The sequence below is a fragment of the Parasteatoda tepidariorum genome, chromosome 12 (genome assembly GCF_982258835.1).
Source record: "Parasteatoda tepidariorum strain Cologne lab strain chromosome 12, Ptep-v5.0, whole genome shotgun sequence".
NCBI classification, from domain to species: Eukaryota; Metazoa; Arthropoda; class Arachnida; order Araneae; family Theridiidae; genus Parasteatoda; species Parasteatoda tepidariorum.
Genome location: NC_141766.1, coordinates 55986236 through 56005028, shown reverse-complemented (window position 1 = coordinate 56005028; position 18793 = coordinate 55986236). Strand labels below are relative to the sequence as shown.

The 18793-nt window shown below is 30.2% G+C and overlaps 1 protein-coding gene across 1 annotated transcript in view; it reads left to right on the top strand.

The window, feature by feature from the left end:
* The window catches only part of LOC107452408 (Na(+)/H(+) exchanger protein 2), a 170019-nt gene that overhangs the window by 95595 nt on the left and 55631 nt on the right, over positions 1-18793 (top strand). Inside the window, exon 2 of the mRNA XM_043049487.3 lies at positions 7368-7825. Coding sequence (XP_042905421.1) covers positions 7368-7825 — 458 coding nt within the window. The remainder of the gene's footprint in view (positions 1-7367; positions 7826-18793) is intronic.

Here is an 18793-nt window from a genome sequence, read left to right as displayed (position 1 = left end):
ACGAAAGTTGAGATAGAATTTCATACATTTATATTGTATAACAAAATAAGATCTCAAATCTAAAAAATTTTATCATTAAAAATCAAATTATTGATACGTAATCTTTAATAATCTTTAAACTATTAATATAGAGTGGCAGAGAAAGAAAAAAATCTCTCAGAATAACTTTCGCTCTAATGCTTAGATTTTCACATACACATAGCAAAACTTTAATGGTTCAAAAGGTTGACTTCAAATATACATATTAAAATCAGAATTATTAGTGAGCATTTTTCATTTTCAGAATTAAGTTCAGAATTAGTAGCTCGGAATAAGACACAAAAACTTATTTTCTTTGAATAAAAATATCCAATTTGTTACGGATTTGTATTTTTAACCTTCAAAATATGAGAGAAAGCTGCAATCTGAAAGATATGATCCCAAAGTTTTGTCTAGAGAACGGTAGGCATTTCAATTATCTTAATTTAACTTTTTCGTATTACTTTAGAACTTTTTAAGCGAATTGAAACATTTTTGCTCAGAATTTTAAAATTCATTTATCTAAGAATAATTCCATTCAAAAAAAATTTTAATAATAATTTATTATTTCTTTAGCTTATTTAATAATAATCTAATTTCTATTAATTGAATATTGATTTATTAAATTAGAAGCTACACAAAATTTAACAAAAAAAAATGTGCAAATTTTTCTAAACTGTGTTATTTTAAATGACAAAATCCAAAATTAAGTTATGAAATTTTAAAAATGTCATATTTTTAAAACTGTATTTCACAGGAAATTTTCCGCCGATTTTGATCGAGTTTTTTGATTAAAAAAAATTGCATTCTTTAAAATGATGCAAATTTTTAAAAAAAATTATTATTCGTGATAAAATTGCGTTAATAATAAAATTATTAATAACTATTTCTAATAGTAAAAATTAAGATTTTAAAATAATAAAAATAATATTTTTGCATGGAATTGTCTTTTATTAAATGTATTTCATAACTGTGAGCAAAAAGTTTTTTTCGCTTGTAAAGTTTTCGAAAAAAAGGGCGAAGTGCGCTAAAAGTAAAATTGACATAAAAATATCCAAACTTTCGTTTACTCTCTTAACCATAATTTAAAAATTGTGACTGCGCCTCATATGAGGATCAGGAACCAAAATTCACCGAATAAAAGGTACATTTATTCAGCAAAAGTACGTTTTTGTGTCTGATTTCCTAACTTAAAATATCGTCCACATTATAAAAATTAGCATATTTGAGATCCACTCTATTAGGATTGTTTATCCTAATGGAGTGGACCTCAAATACGCTAATCACACTGAACTAAACATTGAGTACATGAAAATCCGAAGACTAGATCAAAGGCTATTCAGGGAACTCTTGTTTTTGCGCGCTGTACATGTGATCAAATTTTCAAAGAACAAAAGCTCCGCAATGTTATTTAAAAAAAAACATTTTTATAAACCTGCAAAATCAAAAAAAAAGTGTCCTGATGTGCGATGATAAAGCTTCATAGTTGTTATCTTTGAACAGGACCATAGTTGTTTCTAAAAAATTTTATGACAAAAAAGCACATTCTTATATGAAATATTATACTAAATATTAAAACAGAATCTTCACTTTATGACTTGATTTATGATATTTTCATTCAAAAAATTTTAGCTAAAAGTCTAAATCATACTAAAACTGAAAATCCTAATCATGCTAAAACTAAAAATCCTAATCATACTGAAGCTAAAAATCCTAATCATACTGAAACTAAAAATCATAAACATATATTAAAAATTTTTTTTTCAAATGCCGACTACTGAAACAAGTAACTCGTATTTGCGAATGGGAAATATTTTTTTCATTATCTTACTTAAATTTTATTTTAAAATATTACATTATTGTACTGTTGTTTCGCAGAGTTTGATGAACTTTACCAAAATTAATTTATGAATGAATGACCGCTTTACCTTTAAAGTGACAGTGGCGAAGCAAAATTTGATTTTGAATCCTATTGTTGGATTTTAAATTATAAAAGAGAAATTTTTCATATCGATTTCCATCAAGTTTCAGTGATTTTTTTTTTTTTTTTTTTTTGCATGGGGTAGAGGAGTAACTTACATCTCACCGATTCATATTTTACTTCTAACTAAACTCGATAATTATCATGATTTTAGAAAAATCATACCGTTTTTTCCCGTAAATGCTTTGAGTTAAATTGAAATTTTTATAGAAAAACACTTTGTTTTGTCTTTTGGCGGCCTTAAAATAAAGGCTTTTCTAATATCAACATTGCGTTTTTTAATTTTAATTGTCAGACATTATTGTTTTGTATTGTATTGTTTTTAACGGAAGATTCTATAAAAGAAAACATATTTCCTCTATTTAGTATAAAACATGAGTTAATGTTGAATGAAAAAGTTAAGCTTTGAAAGAAATATATTGCAATTTTTATTAATGTTAAATAAACAAATAGAACATTTTAGTTTAAAGAAGCAATATTTTTTTTCAAATTAAACTTTTAGTTGTATTAAAGATTGCAATGTTTTTTTTAAAATTTAGATTAAATATTTTTTAAAAAGTTGTTTACTTTAAAAAATTGATTACAGCATTTTAATTATTTCTTTTTATAAATTAAAAATTTATAAACTTACCTTTACGCATTTTAACTTTCAAGCTAAAATGTAATAAACAAACCATTCATGAATTTAAACACATTTCATCGCTGTTTCTGAACAGTATTAAGCAAAAGATCTATCCAATTAAACTAGTTTCATCTTTGTTTTTGAACAGTATTTAATAAAACATCCATGAAACTAAGCAGGTTTCGTCGTTGTTTCTGAAGAGTGTTAAACAAAACAGCCATGAAACTAAGCAGGTTTCATCGTTGATTATGAACCATATTAAGCAAAACATCCATGAAACTAAGCAGGTTTAGGTTGTTGTTTCTGAATAAAATTGAACAAATCATCTATGAAAGTGAAAAAGTTAATCATTAGGCTCCTCAAATCCTTATTCCTATACTCATATACATGATGGTCATCATTGCAATAGAATTCAAATAGCAAATAAGGAATAAAGGTAATAATGATGATAAAAAAGATGGCGCGAATTCACAGTCAGGAGTTTATACGCATAACAACAAGATAGTCCAGAAAAGTAGTTAAATTCCATTTTTAGAAGGTTTATTCAGAGTATGACCCTCTTGACGGTAACGCGGGTCATACTACGAATTCTAGTTCTGTTTATAAGATTCGCAAATGTTTTGGGATAATAAATTTAACGTCCTGAGACATATTAAATCCCAATCCCCTTTTAGGGTAGCTTTCTTTCCCGGGAGGATTCATCACGTTGGTTTACAGCATAATTCTTTGATTTCCATTATCAAGTGATATTTTTCCAAATCTGATAAAGCGACCCCTTTATTTTGATCCTTTTCTTAAGTATTGTACTGTAGAATATTACTATATTATCAAAAATTTGTTAAATATAAAAAAAAAATCTGAAATCAAAACCAAACCTAAAATCCAAAAGGGTGAGGATAGAGGCCTCTTGATTGATTGTCGAAAAGGCGGAGAGGAGGAGGTGGAATTCCTTTTTTACAAATAAATGGAGGCTGGATATTTACTCTATTTGGCAGTATTTTTCGATTCATGCGAAATGCCGACACCCAATCAGAATTTGAGATATAAAACGTGAGGTATTTTAGATTTCTGACAAAATTATTCCAATTAAATTCTGCCATCGTCAGTTTTTTGAAAGGTAGGTAAGTAGTATGCAATTGTTAGTTTTTAGATTTATAAGAAAAAAAAATCGTTGTTTTTGTGGAATTAACGTTATAAGAATTTTTTCTTTGGCATTATCACGGCTTTCACCAATTTAAATTTAATTTCAAAACAATCTAAAATCTGACAAATGTGTAGTTTTTAATTGATTCAAACCAAAAATTATTTTTATTTTAAGGTTTTAAGGGAAAATTCCATAGAAATTACCAAATTTTATTTACTCGAATTTAATATAGCGAATCCCTTTTTTCCACTTTTATTAAAAAAGCAAGTTGATGAAAATACAATAAAAAAAGGGAAAAAAAGGGTTCCTGATGCTCTAACATAATTTCTGATTTTTCAAGATTGAATTTTTCTGTTGAACCTAGTACAGGCATCCTGGTTCTCTTCCATGCGTGAGCATTTAATAATAAAGAATCACTTTTAAATAAGAATAAAAATTCAACTTTTATTTAAATGAACTCAGAATTGTTATAATAGTTTTAAGAGTCATTTTATGAATGCAAATGTCAATATCAAATGGCATTCTATTATAATTTTTAGACAAAATAGTTTTTAGAAAATATGGCGTTTTTTAAATGGTCGTGTTTTCTTAACGAACGAAAAATAGTTTTTTGAGGTACCACGTTCTCTTTAAAAACAGCAAAAAAACGTTAAGTGGTAATTTTTTACTACTTTTTAGGCAAATATATTTAAGGTGCCATGTTCTATTAAAAAAATTAAAAAATTTTTCAAAAACTAAGTCCTACTAAGATCTACATAAGCCATAAGAAATTGTTATCGCGTTAAAAAGGGTAAGAAAATTATCATTTGCACTATATTCACCTTGCCAATGAATAGAAAGATAGGTCAATGATTTCTTGAACAGAAAAATATCGATTTCCTTGAGGAGAATAACATATATATGTACAAAATTCTCATTCTTTTTCCAATGAGTACTCTTAAAAGAAACGAAGAAAGAAAAAAAAACCTTTCTGAGACAAATCAATATATTGGCTTTCATAAAACCTTACAAATAATATATTCATCACTTTCATAGAGCTTTTGATAAAGCAATTATTGCAAATTGAAGGTAAGTAGGCCATTCTTACAATAATATACAAAAGCTATATTAAAAAATGCATTATTCCTGCATTTTAAGTAAAGAAACTTCTTATTTTTTGAAAGAATTATCGCTTAACACTCGAAAATGCTTTAAGCGGGACTTAAACTATTAAAAATGTATAATATTGAAGCAATAAAAATCTCGCAGTTCTTAGTTTTTATATGTCTGAAATTTATATTAAGATATAAGAAGGGTAAATATAAAAATTATAACGGTATCTTTTTCTTTCTTTATCCTGCATTGTCATTAACTTGATACACTTCAGCTTTAGTCAGTGCAAAATGGACGTAACTTTAAAGTTTTAAAAAAAAGCTGATTTATTTTAAAACAGGCTGTTGTTTAAAAACTATATTTTTCTAGAATGCTTTAAAAAGGATAATTTTTAAAACTTATAAATGTTGATTTTTCTGAATCAAATCCTCTAAAGTCAGATGAGATTCAATCTATTGAAATACGCGGAATCGATGTTTTATTTCATCTTAATGGCTAACTTTAACTTAACAGAAAACACAAAATCCATCATCAAAAACCTTTTTTGCTTTATTTCTATTGCTATAAGTACACATTTCAACACTTTTTTCTGCTTTTTAAAGGAAAATGTACGATCCTTGAATTTTTTTTTTTTTTTTTACTTTGCGAGGTAATTTTCTTTACAAAACCATTTCAATAACAAAATTTCTACAATTTAACAAACCTCTCGTTAAAATATTTAAAAAAAAGCAAAAGATTCAAACAAAAAAAGAGACTCTTCAACCTTATTAGGTTTTTTCTGATAAGAGATACATCAAAACTGATCAATTAAATATAAGCTCGATAAGATAATTCGACCAGGTGGCCGAGCTGCCAGCGTGTCTGACTGTGAAGCCAGTGGCTGCGGGTTCGAATCCCGCTCAGGGCATAGATGTTTCCCTCTCTCTGTGTTGCTCTCTGTTTCTTGATCTGTGAATGTAGCCCCCGCCCTATAAACGGGTATCTGCGGCAGTGTGGCGTGGTTAATATTGCTCGCCTCAGTGACTTAGGTTCGCAGGTGCCCACTGGGTAACGATGAATGATCAGCACTTCTGGCATCTTCCGAGGTAAAGAGCAAAAGTTCAGTATTTGCTCAATATCTCTGATATCTCGATATCTCTTAAATCATGCACAATAGAAGTTTTAATGTCCAACAAAAAGAACGTTTTTTTTTTTTTTTTTTTTTTTTTTTGCTTTTTCAAAATTTTGTTTTTGGAGAATGCTTGAGACGAAGAGGAAAACGTAAAAAGCCTCAAATTAATATTTACTTTTAAGCGAGGCAAAAACACGCTTTAGAAATCCGTGGAATCACTAGTAAGGAGAGGGGATGGAAAACATCAAAACCAGTTTGATTTCCTGATTTTACAGAAAAATGTTTATAATATTCACTTTTTTAACTCGTTTTTAATTCTTCTGGCAATCAAATTATTTTGATATTTTCAGTCTTGATTATCTCAGCAGGGAGTTTTTCTTATTTTTATATTTTTTTCCTGGTTTAAATATTAATGTGCTATCCCTAACTTATAATCTATTTTTTACTTCCAATACCAAAGACTCAAAAAATATGCAGATCGAGAGCATCCATACAAAAAAAAATCAGTCTCAAAAAAATCAAATTCATGACATAAATATTTTTATGTAATCCCGCTAAAGCACTAAAGAGTAGGTATATGTACTAAAGAGTATGTATATGTACTATTATTAGTCGCATGTACAAACTAGTACCAGATATATAATCAAGAGTAGTCATCTCAAGAAATCAAATTTATGACTTAAAAATGCCTAATGTATTTCCTCTTAATAACTCTTTACTCTGTTCGGAACCAGGAAAGGAGAACGAAGCACTTTCCCGCAGAGTCATTACATTATGACCACCCTGCTAATAACATGTAGGACCACCTTTAGCCCTCAAAACTGCTAGCACCTGCCGTGGCATTGATTCCACAAGGTGCTGATAGGTAGTCTGAGGTATCTGGTTCCAAGCGCTCACCAACTGGTCCTGCAATTCTCTCACATTGCGAGGGGGTAGCGCGGCAGCACGAATTTGGTTTTCCAAGTAGGACCAGAAATGCTCTATTGGATTAAAGTCAGGTGAATTTGAGGGCCAAGACTTGACTTGAAAGTCTCTGGAATGTTCCTCGAACCAATCTATGACGATTCGACCCTTATGACATGGCGCATTATCCTGTTGGTAAGCACCATCCCCCGCAGGAAAAACTGTTGCCGAACCTAGTCTGCAACTATGTTCAAGTAGCTTACAGACGTCAGGGATTGTTCTATGAGGATTATGGGTCCTAATGTGCCCCATGAAAACATTGCTCCTGGGCAAGAAACCATGAAAACCTGGGCGAGCCCATTGTTTTAGATGGAGGGTGGTCATAATGTAATGGCTCTTCGGTGAATATGTGATCACAGTCCTGAATGGGTCTCATATAAGTCCTAATAGGATATTACTTTGTTGTTACTAATATTTCTTTCTTCTTCCTTTTTAGGTTTCAACGTCACTCCAAAACTAGCCAATTATTGCCCAGAAAGTTGTGTTCTGTTAATAGTTGGTGTAGTTTTAGGTTTGGTGCTCTTCTTCAGTGGAATGACAGTTGGTCCGCTCACCCCTACAGTATTTTTCCTTTTTATGCTGCCACCGATTGTATTTGATGCAGGATATTTCATGCCAAATCGTCTCTTTTTTGACAACATCATTTCAATTCTTACATATGCAGTCATTGGAACAGTTTGGAATGCTCTAAGTATCGGAGTCTCTTTGTGGGCGATTGGACTCACGGGAATATTTTATTACGAAGTGCCACTATTGGATATGTTGTTATTTAGTTCAATCGTCTCTGCCGTAGATCCTGTTGCTGTATTGGCTGTTTTTGAAGAAATACACGTCAACGAAGTTCTGTACATAATTGTCTTCGGGGAATCTTTGCTCAACGACGCAGTCACTGTCGTAAGTAGATTTAGTTAATAATTGCAATAAGTCTACTTTACGACTAAAAAAATCTTAAAATTATTTGTGTTTTGTGCATTTTTTAAATGTCTGATATGTATGGTTTATAGTAGGTGGTGGGCCGGGATAGCCTGGTTGGTAAGGCACTGGGCCCATGTCCAAGTGGTTGTGGGTTCGATCCCTGCCGGCTGAAGACTCCCAGTGTAGTAAATGGTGGCTTATGCACGTTAAATCTGTCGCGTCTCAAAGACTTCCATCTTCCCATAACAAATCAATACCTCTGGGGGAACTGAATTGGAGATTGATCGTTCTCCGATTCAGGTCAAAATTACGATCTGTGAAGGAATGAATGGATGTATGAATGGGTCCACCCTATAAACGAGTGCGACGTATGGGTGTGGCAGAAGTCGAATTCTTGGCCATAGATGGCGCCACTGGAAAACAGGAACAATCGCACCCTCTCTACCTTAATGGCATACGTCAACAACAACAACATAGTAGGTGGTATATTTAACGATCATTTTTCGATTCCTTGGTCATTTAATTTTTTTTGTGATGTGAGTTCCTTTTGACAATGGTGTTTCCTTTCCAATATCAAGTTATTTCTTAATTTTGGTAAAAGGATCGAAAAGTAAAATTTTTTTCTTTAAATATTAAAAAAAAAATGGAAATTACGATTAATACTATTATTTAAAATTATAATGAAATTATTATTAAAAATTTATACCAGGCTTGATCACAAAAATCTTAGGCAACGAGCTATAAGATATTTTACACCAATATAATCCAAGTCATTTCGTTCAGAACATTTACGGAGATAAACAATAATGACGGATTAGACTGAATTACGCAATCTGGTGGTTGCAATCTGGTGGACTAGTCGTAAGACACGATATTTAGTAGATCACCGAAGTCAAGCATGAGTGGCTACTCTCAGTTAGTGGGTGGGTGACCATTAACTACGTTGTTCAGCCTGTGAAGGGACCGACAGTGCGCGGTATCGGCCCTCGTGAAAATGTTCTACCGAACCGCAGTGGTTCAGGGGATAGAGCGTTCACCTGCCAATGAGGTGAACTGGATTCGCATCCCAGCGAAGGCTGGTCGATACGGATTTCGCACCCGGCTCGCACCGACCACAATGCTGACTTAAAATATCCTCAGTGGTAGACGGATCATGGGTTAAAGTCCCCTTGCCGTTGGAGGTTCTCGTGGTTTTTCCTAACCATGCAACGTAAATGCGGGCTACTTCCACCAAAAAGTTCTCCGCGAAGGCAAATCTCTCCCTATTCTTGATACAGGAGTTTCCTCTTCTTCTGGATTGGGTTCGAAATTACAAGATTATGAAGTTGAACATCGGTATTCGTAAACCTAAAATTGGGTCGGCTGTTCAACACTGGTAGTAAAATAAAATCAGGTGAGTTTGTCAAATTAAAATGAGACAAATAGGCATTTTAACTATTGGATAGAACATCTGTTATTTTAGAAGATGTAGACAGGTTTGCGGAAGGTTTTGCTATATTGCACCCTTCGAAAAATAAAAATAATGATTATTTTAGAGAAATTCCCTCTTCAATCTCTTTGATATATAAAGGAAGCGAACTTCACAACTGAGGATTGAAATAGAAAGCGCTAAAATTCCAAAAATCGTAATAAATGATGTTTTAAGTGCGTAAGATAAACAAACTAAACCCCCCGCTAGAGGTAGCGACAAAAGATCCCGCTAGTTTATTGTGTCATACAAAGTAAAGTGGAGAACGCCTAAAATGCAAGTGATAAGACGAGTAAATAAAGGGATATATTTAAGCAAGTTGAAAATATTAAGAAAGAAAAATCAATTGGATTATTTTTACAAAAACTGATGTAAGATTTTTAGCTGCTAAGCGAAGAGAAACTACGTAAAAAAAATTATAAAAAAAGTGAGCGTTTTAATAATGTTTAATTCAGTGTTCAGATTTCACATGCTAGAACTCAATGTTAATGGCTCGAGGCTTTAGCCTTGATTATACTAATTAATTATTGCAATGCCGTGGTGGCTCAGGCGATGGAGCATTCGTCTTCCAATGAGGTTTCCCAGGTTCAAAATCCAGCGATAACTGGCCCATGCGAATTCTGCCTCCGGCACGCACCGACCACAGTGTTGACGTAAAAGTATCCTCAGCGGTAGGCAAATTATGGATTAGAGCCCTCTTCTACTTTTACTTGATCTAGGAGTTCCGGATTAAATTCAAAATTACAGGTACTTTGATAGTCGTAAACTCAGAATTGGGTCAGCTTTATAACAACGGTTATAAAACAAAATAAAAAGTAACTGCTTTCGGAAGTTATTTCAAGCTACGAAATCAGACACGAAAACGTACTTTTACAGAATAAACTTTTCAACTGATTTAAATTTTTTCTCTCGGAATGTTGGCGTTAGCCGCAATCTGGATGGTCAAAATTGTTTAGGTCCCTTCATGCTTACTTCTACGGATTTGACAGTTATGTTGATATTTCACATAGATGACGCTCTGGTGCTGTTTTAATTAGTTCAGATATGATTCAGCCTCTGCCACATTAGCATCATATTTTCTTGTTTTTAATTCATTTTCGCCATCCTTTTTTTTTTAAATTTTTCTTCTGGGTGTGTATATCTATATCTATCCCTCTCTCACTCTCTTTATATATATATATATATATATATATATATATATATATATATATATATATATATATATATATATATATATATATATATATATATATATGCCATTTATTTATAATTTACAAACAACAATGTTTTTGTCAATTTTTATCATTGTTGAAATGATTCTAATACTTTTTCTGACTGAATGCTGCTAATAAAAGAAAGCAATCTAAACATCAATTTATTTTTATACGTCATAAAATCTATAAATCTATAATGTTTATATCTTTAAAACAAAAAATTAATCATGAAAGTTGTGTTTATAAAGTGGCGCCCTTAAGGCGGAAAACAATGACTGAGTTAATATTTGTTGTGCAAATATCTATTCAAGAAGTCATTCCTTATATTTGTCATCATAAGAAGTTTAAAGGCCAATATGCCTTTAAAGATTGATACATCGTAAATACGGCGCATAAATTGTACAAAATTAAAAAACCCGTTTTAAAAATTTCGCTTTTTTAAAGTCTCGTATTTTATAGTGATTTTTATTCTATGACCCACATAGCACAAAGAGTCTTTTTTTTTGTTTCATAGTGAAGGTCCATAATAATGACTGTAAGCAATAGCGGAAGGAAATGTCGTTATAAAGAGCCTATCATTAGGCGAAAATACATATGCAGTCGGACCTCCATTTAACGAAGTCGCTAAATCCCGATAAAAAAGTTCGTTATATGGAAAATTCGTTAAATAGAAAATCACCTTTTGAAATACTTAAACAACACAAAACAGGTTTTAAATTTCTAAATTCTAGACATAATTAAACTAGCAATTGATGTACCTTTATCTTGTTAACTAGTATCTACGATTTTTTTTCTTCAGTTTTTACCTTAAAAGAAATCTGTATCCAATCCATTTTAGACACAAGTCCGTAAAGCAAAACATTGTGCTATACTATAGTGCTACATGCATTTTTCACTAAAAAAGCCAAATTTCTGTATAAATTATAGCTGCATTTTTTATGAAACTAATTTTAAACATACATTACCACGTGTGTTCTTAACTTTAATTAATACTGATAAAATTCCTTAATTTTGTCTGAGTTTTTCGTTTGAAATGCAAACGAAAAGGGAAAGGGAGTTTACTGCTTTCTTTAAAAGTTTGGATTCGAAAATCAACTCAAGGTCATTTCCTCCATAAAATGCGTTTACAAGTCTAAAATGTTCTGAAATATTGGAAATAGAGAAAGTGGATTTCAAAGAAAAGTTCGTTAAGTAGAAAATTCGCTTCGCTATTTGGAAGTTATTTTACGAAGAAATTGCCAAAATGTTCTTGGTTACTCGAAAAAAATCGCAAAATAGAGAAATTCGCAAAATGGAAGTTCGTTAAATAGAAGTCCAACTTAATGTTAAAGGAGAAATGAAAAAAAAAGTGAATGTTTTAGTGTGCTATAGCTTTTGACGTCATTGATGACGATGAAAGTTCATTTTAATTATAGACTGTCAAGAATGAAAATAAAGAGGCAGGGTAAATATGTGGTCTACAAAAGAGTCTTTGTAAAGTGGTAAATAACTTAGCCGGTGGTTACTCACGCATGCTTGCCTTATAAACATAAAATATTAAAATATTCAGTTGAAAAATAGATAAAATAATGATTGTTTTTCAATTTTCTGTTTTGATAGCAAATATAAAAAAAAGTGTCTTTCATTTTGCTCTCCTCTGCATAATGTAGCTTTTTTATGTAGCTAAAAAATGTGTTTCTTTAAAAAAAATTGGAATAGCAGACGGCTGGCAATTTTTAACTCTTTATAAGCAATTAATTTCTGTACCTTTTGATTATAGCATTTTAATAGTGACTTCTAAATTTGTGATAGAAATAGACTTCTCGTTAAGTTCCGTACAAGTTATATCGAGCTTTTACCGTATTTTGTTTTCAAAAGTTATTTCGAAAGTCGAATGTTTGGCCATAGATGGCGCCACTTGAAAACAAGAACCCCTTTCCTTAATGGCCTACGACAACAGTAAGATATTATTCACATAAGAATCAATAAAGTTATTTTTACGATGCAATATAAAGCAAGAATCATAAATTTCCAATGCATGTATACAATATTTTTTTAAATAAAATTAATTTGTTAATCATATACACAGTAAAACAGTGATGTAAAACTTATCCATATTTAGAGTTGAAAAACTCTAAAAATTGTGCGAATAATTACTTAATTTCAAGTTTTAACGGAACAATCATTCCTTCATACTTCAAAGAATGTAGTTCAATCATTACACCAATAATTGAAAAATCTTACACCGATCTGCAGCTCAATTTTAAAGAAGGTTGTGTGTTCAGAGTCCCTTAAATTTGGCATATAATCATTTTATATTTCAGCTATTTAGCTAAGTTCTTGTGTGAAAAAATGGTAAGATATGTTTTAAACGTATAACAAATAATTTTGAACCATTGTTAAGAGTTTAAAGTTGAATAATTGAGCAATTTCAAGATAGTTATAATATGGCGGCCAAGATGGCGGTTTGTTGACATGAAACATGTTGGCGAAATGTGATTTCTTTTTGTCGGATTGAATTGACAAACTAGTCATAGCCTATTTTATACCAAGTAAGTTTTAGTCCTCTTTACTGATTGATTAAGAATATTAAATATAGTCTATTTGCCGAATAATTTCAATTTTCTTGCCGAAAATATTTGAAAAATAACTCATATGAATTGTTTTTAAACGCATGTATGTATTTTGCTGTGTAGTAAAGATATTTATGTCTTAATAAGATTTGCATAAATCTTTCAATTGCATAAAATAATTTTATAATATTTAACTTCCATTCACTTTGGTTTTTGTTCGAATTTATAATAATATTCAGTCTAACATGTATGCATTGTGGATTAATAAACTAATTTTATGCTAAGGAATATTGATTATCCATTCTAAGTTTATGATTCGTTCTTTTTTAGATCGCATCGTAAAAATAACTGTACTGATTTTTATGTGCATCATATTTTACTGTAATTATAAATTTTAATATTACTGAATAACAAAAATGATGACAGCGTCTACTTTACACAAAGTAGTGTAAAAGAACATTAAGAACATTCTATGTGTTTCCCTACAGCAGGAACTATACTTGATTTGTGTAGTGGAACACTTAGCGAAATATCACTTTGGTGTAATGTAGTTGCCACCATTTTTGGTGTTAAGATATAAGAATATATTTTACAGTGCACACACAGCACAGAGAGAGTATCAATGTGAATTCAAACTAGGCTTAACAAAACCGAAGTTAATAGTAGTTCAATATCATAAAATTAGTTTATACAACTGGCAGACATATGTAAATCTTTTTATAAAAACATAAATATCTTTATTACACAACTTAAAACATACATACTTTTTATAATTGTTTTCCTGATAAATTTGCCAAATGAATTCAACAAGAAGATTTAAATTACTTGGCAAATAATTGAACACATTCAATATTCTCGTTGAATCAATAAAGAAGATTGAAACTTATTTGGTATTAAATTAGCTATGATCGAATAAGTTGCCGATTCAATCCGACTGGAAGATTGTGGCAAATAATCGACTATGATCTTGGAACGTGCACGGCGACCTCGATGTCCGCCATCATTGACTCTAAAGCGATAAAAACACATCCTTCGGGCTGTTGTCAATCATGAATTGAGTGAATGCATCGGTATAACCTTTTTTTAATTATTATTGTTTAATTTAACTAAACATTTTAATGTGTGTAAGAACGCTCGATTTTTTCTTAATAAGAAGCAAAATTAAGCAATAATATACACATGCATAATTTTAATACACAAATAATACAAAAATTTTAGTTTTTCAACATAAAATTCGGATAGACAGAGCACCATAGGGTAAAAATATATCCAACATCTATTAATCTTTATAATTTTAAATATTTTTTTATTATTTAATTTTAAAAATATAACATTTCAGTAGATTTTGGAGCATTTTTGAAATATATACTGGTGTTGGACAAAAATATGGAAATAATTACTACTTTTGTTCTAAAATTTTTACCAATAACATTTTTTTGATATATTGTTGTATTTTCAAATGGCCTTTTATAATGTAGAGATTATAATTATTTTCTAAAAAAATTTAATTTCAAATTTTAAAAATTTCATGAAAAAAGTTTTAAGCTTTTTTGAAGTTAATTTTTAAATTTTTTTTATAAATGGTACTTTTTTTCACTATAATTATTTTTGAAAAAATTTTAAATTTAAATTTTAAAAATTTCATGAAAAAAGTTTTAAGCTTTTTTAAGGTTAATTTTCAAATTTTTTTTTTTATAAATGGTACTTTTTTTCACTATGATTATTGAGATTCTGTGTTATCCTCCTTAAGATTTTAATCTTCATATTATTTGTTCTCTAATCTTGAAAATACTCCATTTTGCGCCAAGTTAAGTCCCTGTCTCAGGCAATAACATTTAGCTGTACTTTGGAAATAACTAACATGGATTTTTAACTCACACATTTTATTGATACAAAACTAGCATACTTTTTGATAAATTTAAAATTTAAAAAAAGAATTAAAGCCAAAGCCTTGATTTTTGCAATACAACCAACGATAAAACCATGTCAAGTTTAATGAATATTTGAAATGCTGAAGGTCACGCCTTAAATGAAAGTAAGAGGAACTTGACTCGGGCGTTTCCTATTTCTTTTAAATTTTGTTATTTCCATTCGCATAAGTGTAGATCAGGGGTGGCCAAGCTCTTTGATAGTCGAGCCATTTTTCAAAATTTGACATTTTTCGCGAGCCGCAATTAAATACGTATTTAAAAGGTATGCAAAAAAGGTATTAAATTTTTTTTTGCAGAAATTATATTTATTGAAAACTTATAAATAAAAGTGCAAAATATGTGTATTGAATTTAAATATTAAAAATTAAGCACATTTATTTTACGTCTCTTGACAATTCTTTAAAATTTGGTGAACAATTGGTGACAACACTTCTCAGTAATTCTTTGAGATGCTGGTTAGTTAATACTGATCGGTGTTTGGATTTCACGAATTTTAAACTGAAATAAGTACGTTGTTCCGAATATTGAAATAATTAGACAAGCAGCCTTTTCTAATTCAAGATACTTCGATTCTGGTACAAATTTCCGAAATTCAGTAATCGACCTCGACTTATATTTTAACTGTAGAGCTTGATCGTCTTGCATCTCTATTAATTCTAATTCTTCAGATGCTTTTTGGGTCATAATTATATTGGAAATAGAATGCCCTCGTACGAAATATTGTCCAAGATATTGAATGTTGGGTCACAGGAGGTTGAAACAGTATCCCCTGTAATTAGTTATTCGACTCACAAAAACTTCTTTTTTTATATTAGAAACTTAAGTTTTTTGATCATAATCTATGCGTTTATGAAGGTGTCTGAAGAGCCAAGTTTTAAAAAATAAATATTGATAAACGATGAAGATATTAATTAAAAACCAGAATTATCCAAAGTTCAGATGGGTGATAAAAAGCATCACAAGGAGGAAAATTTTCAATGTTGAGAGATAGAAAAACCATGTTGAGAGATAGAAAATCAAAAAAAAAAACGCATGATCAGAATCTAAAGACGCCGAATCGTAGATGCCAATTGAGGCACCCTTTATCATCACTTCGCGGACATGAAAAGTACAGTTGGCATCTTCCAGTGTGTCTGAGTATCTCTTTTAATTAAATTAATTACTAAAATTCATCAAAGCGCTTAAAAATTACCATATGACACAGGGGCACAAATCTTGTAGATAAAATCTCATGAAAATCTCATGCAGTTTCCGACGGTGAGTTGATAAATAACTACAAAAGATACTAAAAACTATCTTACTTCATAAAGCTTTATATTTGATGTTATAAGAACTGTTCAAACAGGCGTATTATTTACAAGGCCGTAAAAATGATTCCCGTATGTGCTTGAAGATGACAGGTGTGTTTTTGATGTCTGCTTAAGATACGACAATTCCTTATGATATATTTTCTTATTTTTTGAATTTGGTGTGACCACGGGTTTCTCATAAACTAGTGATTTGAAGTGATTCCCTAGGAAAAAGACATACTTATTGAGATCCGGTAAACAAGAGGGCTATGCAGTGGATCCACGGGTCCATGAATTTTCTTCTGATTTACCCTCTTTTAACGTGGCCTTTGACCCCTTTTACTATAATAATTACTTATTTTATTGATGCATTTTCTCATTCATTTCAATTTGTGTACTGAATGCTGGGAACACCCTCGGTAGATACGTGTCAGAATTATTTGATATTTGCAATATTCTAAGGTGCTTAGGTGCCTAATTACCGTTGAAGGTCAATTAGAAACATTAAATTCAGAATTTTCGAATTTTGATTTATGTATTGCGCGCTGAATCATGATATCATGAATCATGATCATGATATGTATTGCGTACTGAATCATGACATTGGAACTTCACAAAAACATTTTCACGAGTTATGGGAGGGGGTGCTAGGAAGTGGTCAAAATTAGTCAAGAGATTTACCTTTTTTCAAAAGAGCTTGTTACATATTATGTATTTTTTAAGTTTTGTTTGCTCTCTAGTGTTAGTAAATAATCAACTTAGAACATAGACTATTCATTATACATAATACTGATTTTTAAATAGTTCATTGCTAATATTGCAATGCATATGTACAAAAATCTTAAGTAATGCAATCATTATATTCTTTTAAATTTAGCTGTAAAACATCAACTAGTAAGTTGATCAGATGGAACGTAGAACATTTCTTAGACATATGTAGTGAACATTTATAAGTAATAAATATTGTTTGTTTTCTAGTGTTTGTAAGCAATGAACTAAGGAAATAGATTATTAATTCGATATTATATTAATTTTTAAATAGTTTACTACTTATATTGCAATTCATTTGTCAAATATAGTAAAAAATAAAAATAAAAATTTCAAATTTGGCAATAAAACATCACATTTTACATTCTTATCCATAAGTTAAGAAGAATGCCAGCTCCGGTAAATAAAGGTTTAGAAACAAAGCAAACGTGGCCTATTCATAAAGCCTATTTATTAAACAAAAAAAGGAACAAAAAAGATAGTGTATTTTTGATACCATTCACTAAAACTACGATTTTTTCTCCCTAGTGTAATTATAAAAAAATATCTCATTTAAAAAACTTAATATCATGTGGTGGGTATGGTTAATACATTGCATGTCTCTCATACGATAAAATACATTTCGTACAACGCCCAGGCATGCTGAGTATCAAATTATGGATTTTATTCACTCAACTTCCACAGTTCCGGTACACATATTGGACAGACTCATCCTCCTATAAGTTCTATCATATTCAAGCCTGGAGAAAATGCTGGCCATTTTATATGGGTTAAACCTCAAATAGAAGGCATAGAAGGCAAGAGTGAGGATGGACGTTGTCTTCCATAAACATAAATTTTGTGCCCATGACACCACTAAACAAACGTACATGTTGTTCCAGAATGATCTCCCGTTAAATTTGGCCAGAATTATTACTGAATTATTTTTAATTTATGGACATGAGAGTAGTTTGATCAGAAGGAGCGTAGCCTATTTCCTTGACTTATATGCAGAAAACATTTATGCGTTGCAATTATTCTTTGCTCTGCAGTGTTTGTAAACAATGAACTTAGTTAATAGACAATTTAGTGGCTATAATATAAATTTTTATATAACTTAATGCTAATATTGCAAGGCATTTGGGCCAGCATCGTAAAAATACAATTATTATTTTTCTAAATTTGACAGTGAAGCGTCATATAATACTTTGATTAGATAATGCTTAGTCTATTTCCTAGACATATGTATTTATACGTTATAATTGTTAACATTATATTCATAATAAGTGTAAAAAGATTTCATTAGAACAATAACCAGTAATATTGCGCTGTACAGCGTGGTATAAGTGGAATTTCTATGAAAACAAACAGCTTGAGGGACTTAAATTACCGAATTATGCTGCCAATTATAATGCTGTATTTAAAATCAATTATAGCTAAAATATTATTTTTTACTTGATTTTATTTAATTTAAAGTAGAAAATGTTATTAAGATTTGGCTAATTTTTAGAAATAAAATTAATTATTTGTTTATTTTAAGTTGCATTATTAATAATTTTTAAAAATGTCATTTTTGTATTTATAACGAATTGGAGTATTATATTTACATTGTTTATGTAGAATTAATTTATTTTAATAATTTTATTTAAAAAAATACATTTATGGTTTTACTGAAAAATGATAATAATAATAATTGTAAATAAAAGGCTGTTTAATAATTACAATGCTGATAATAATGATAATAAC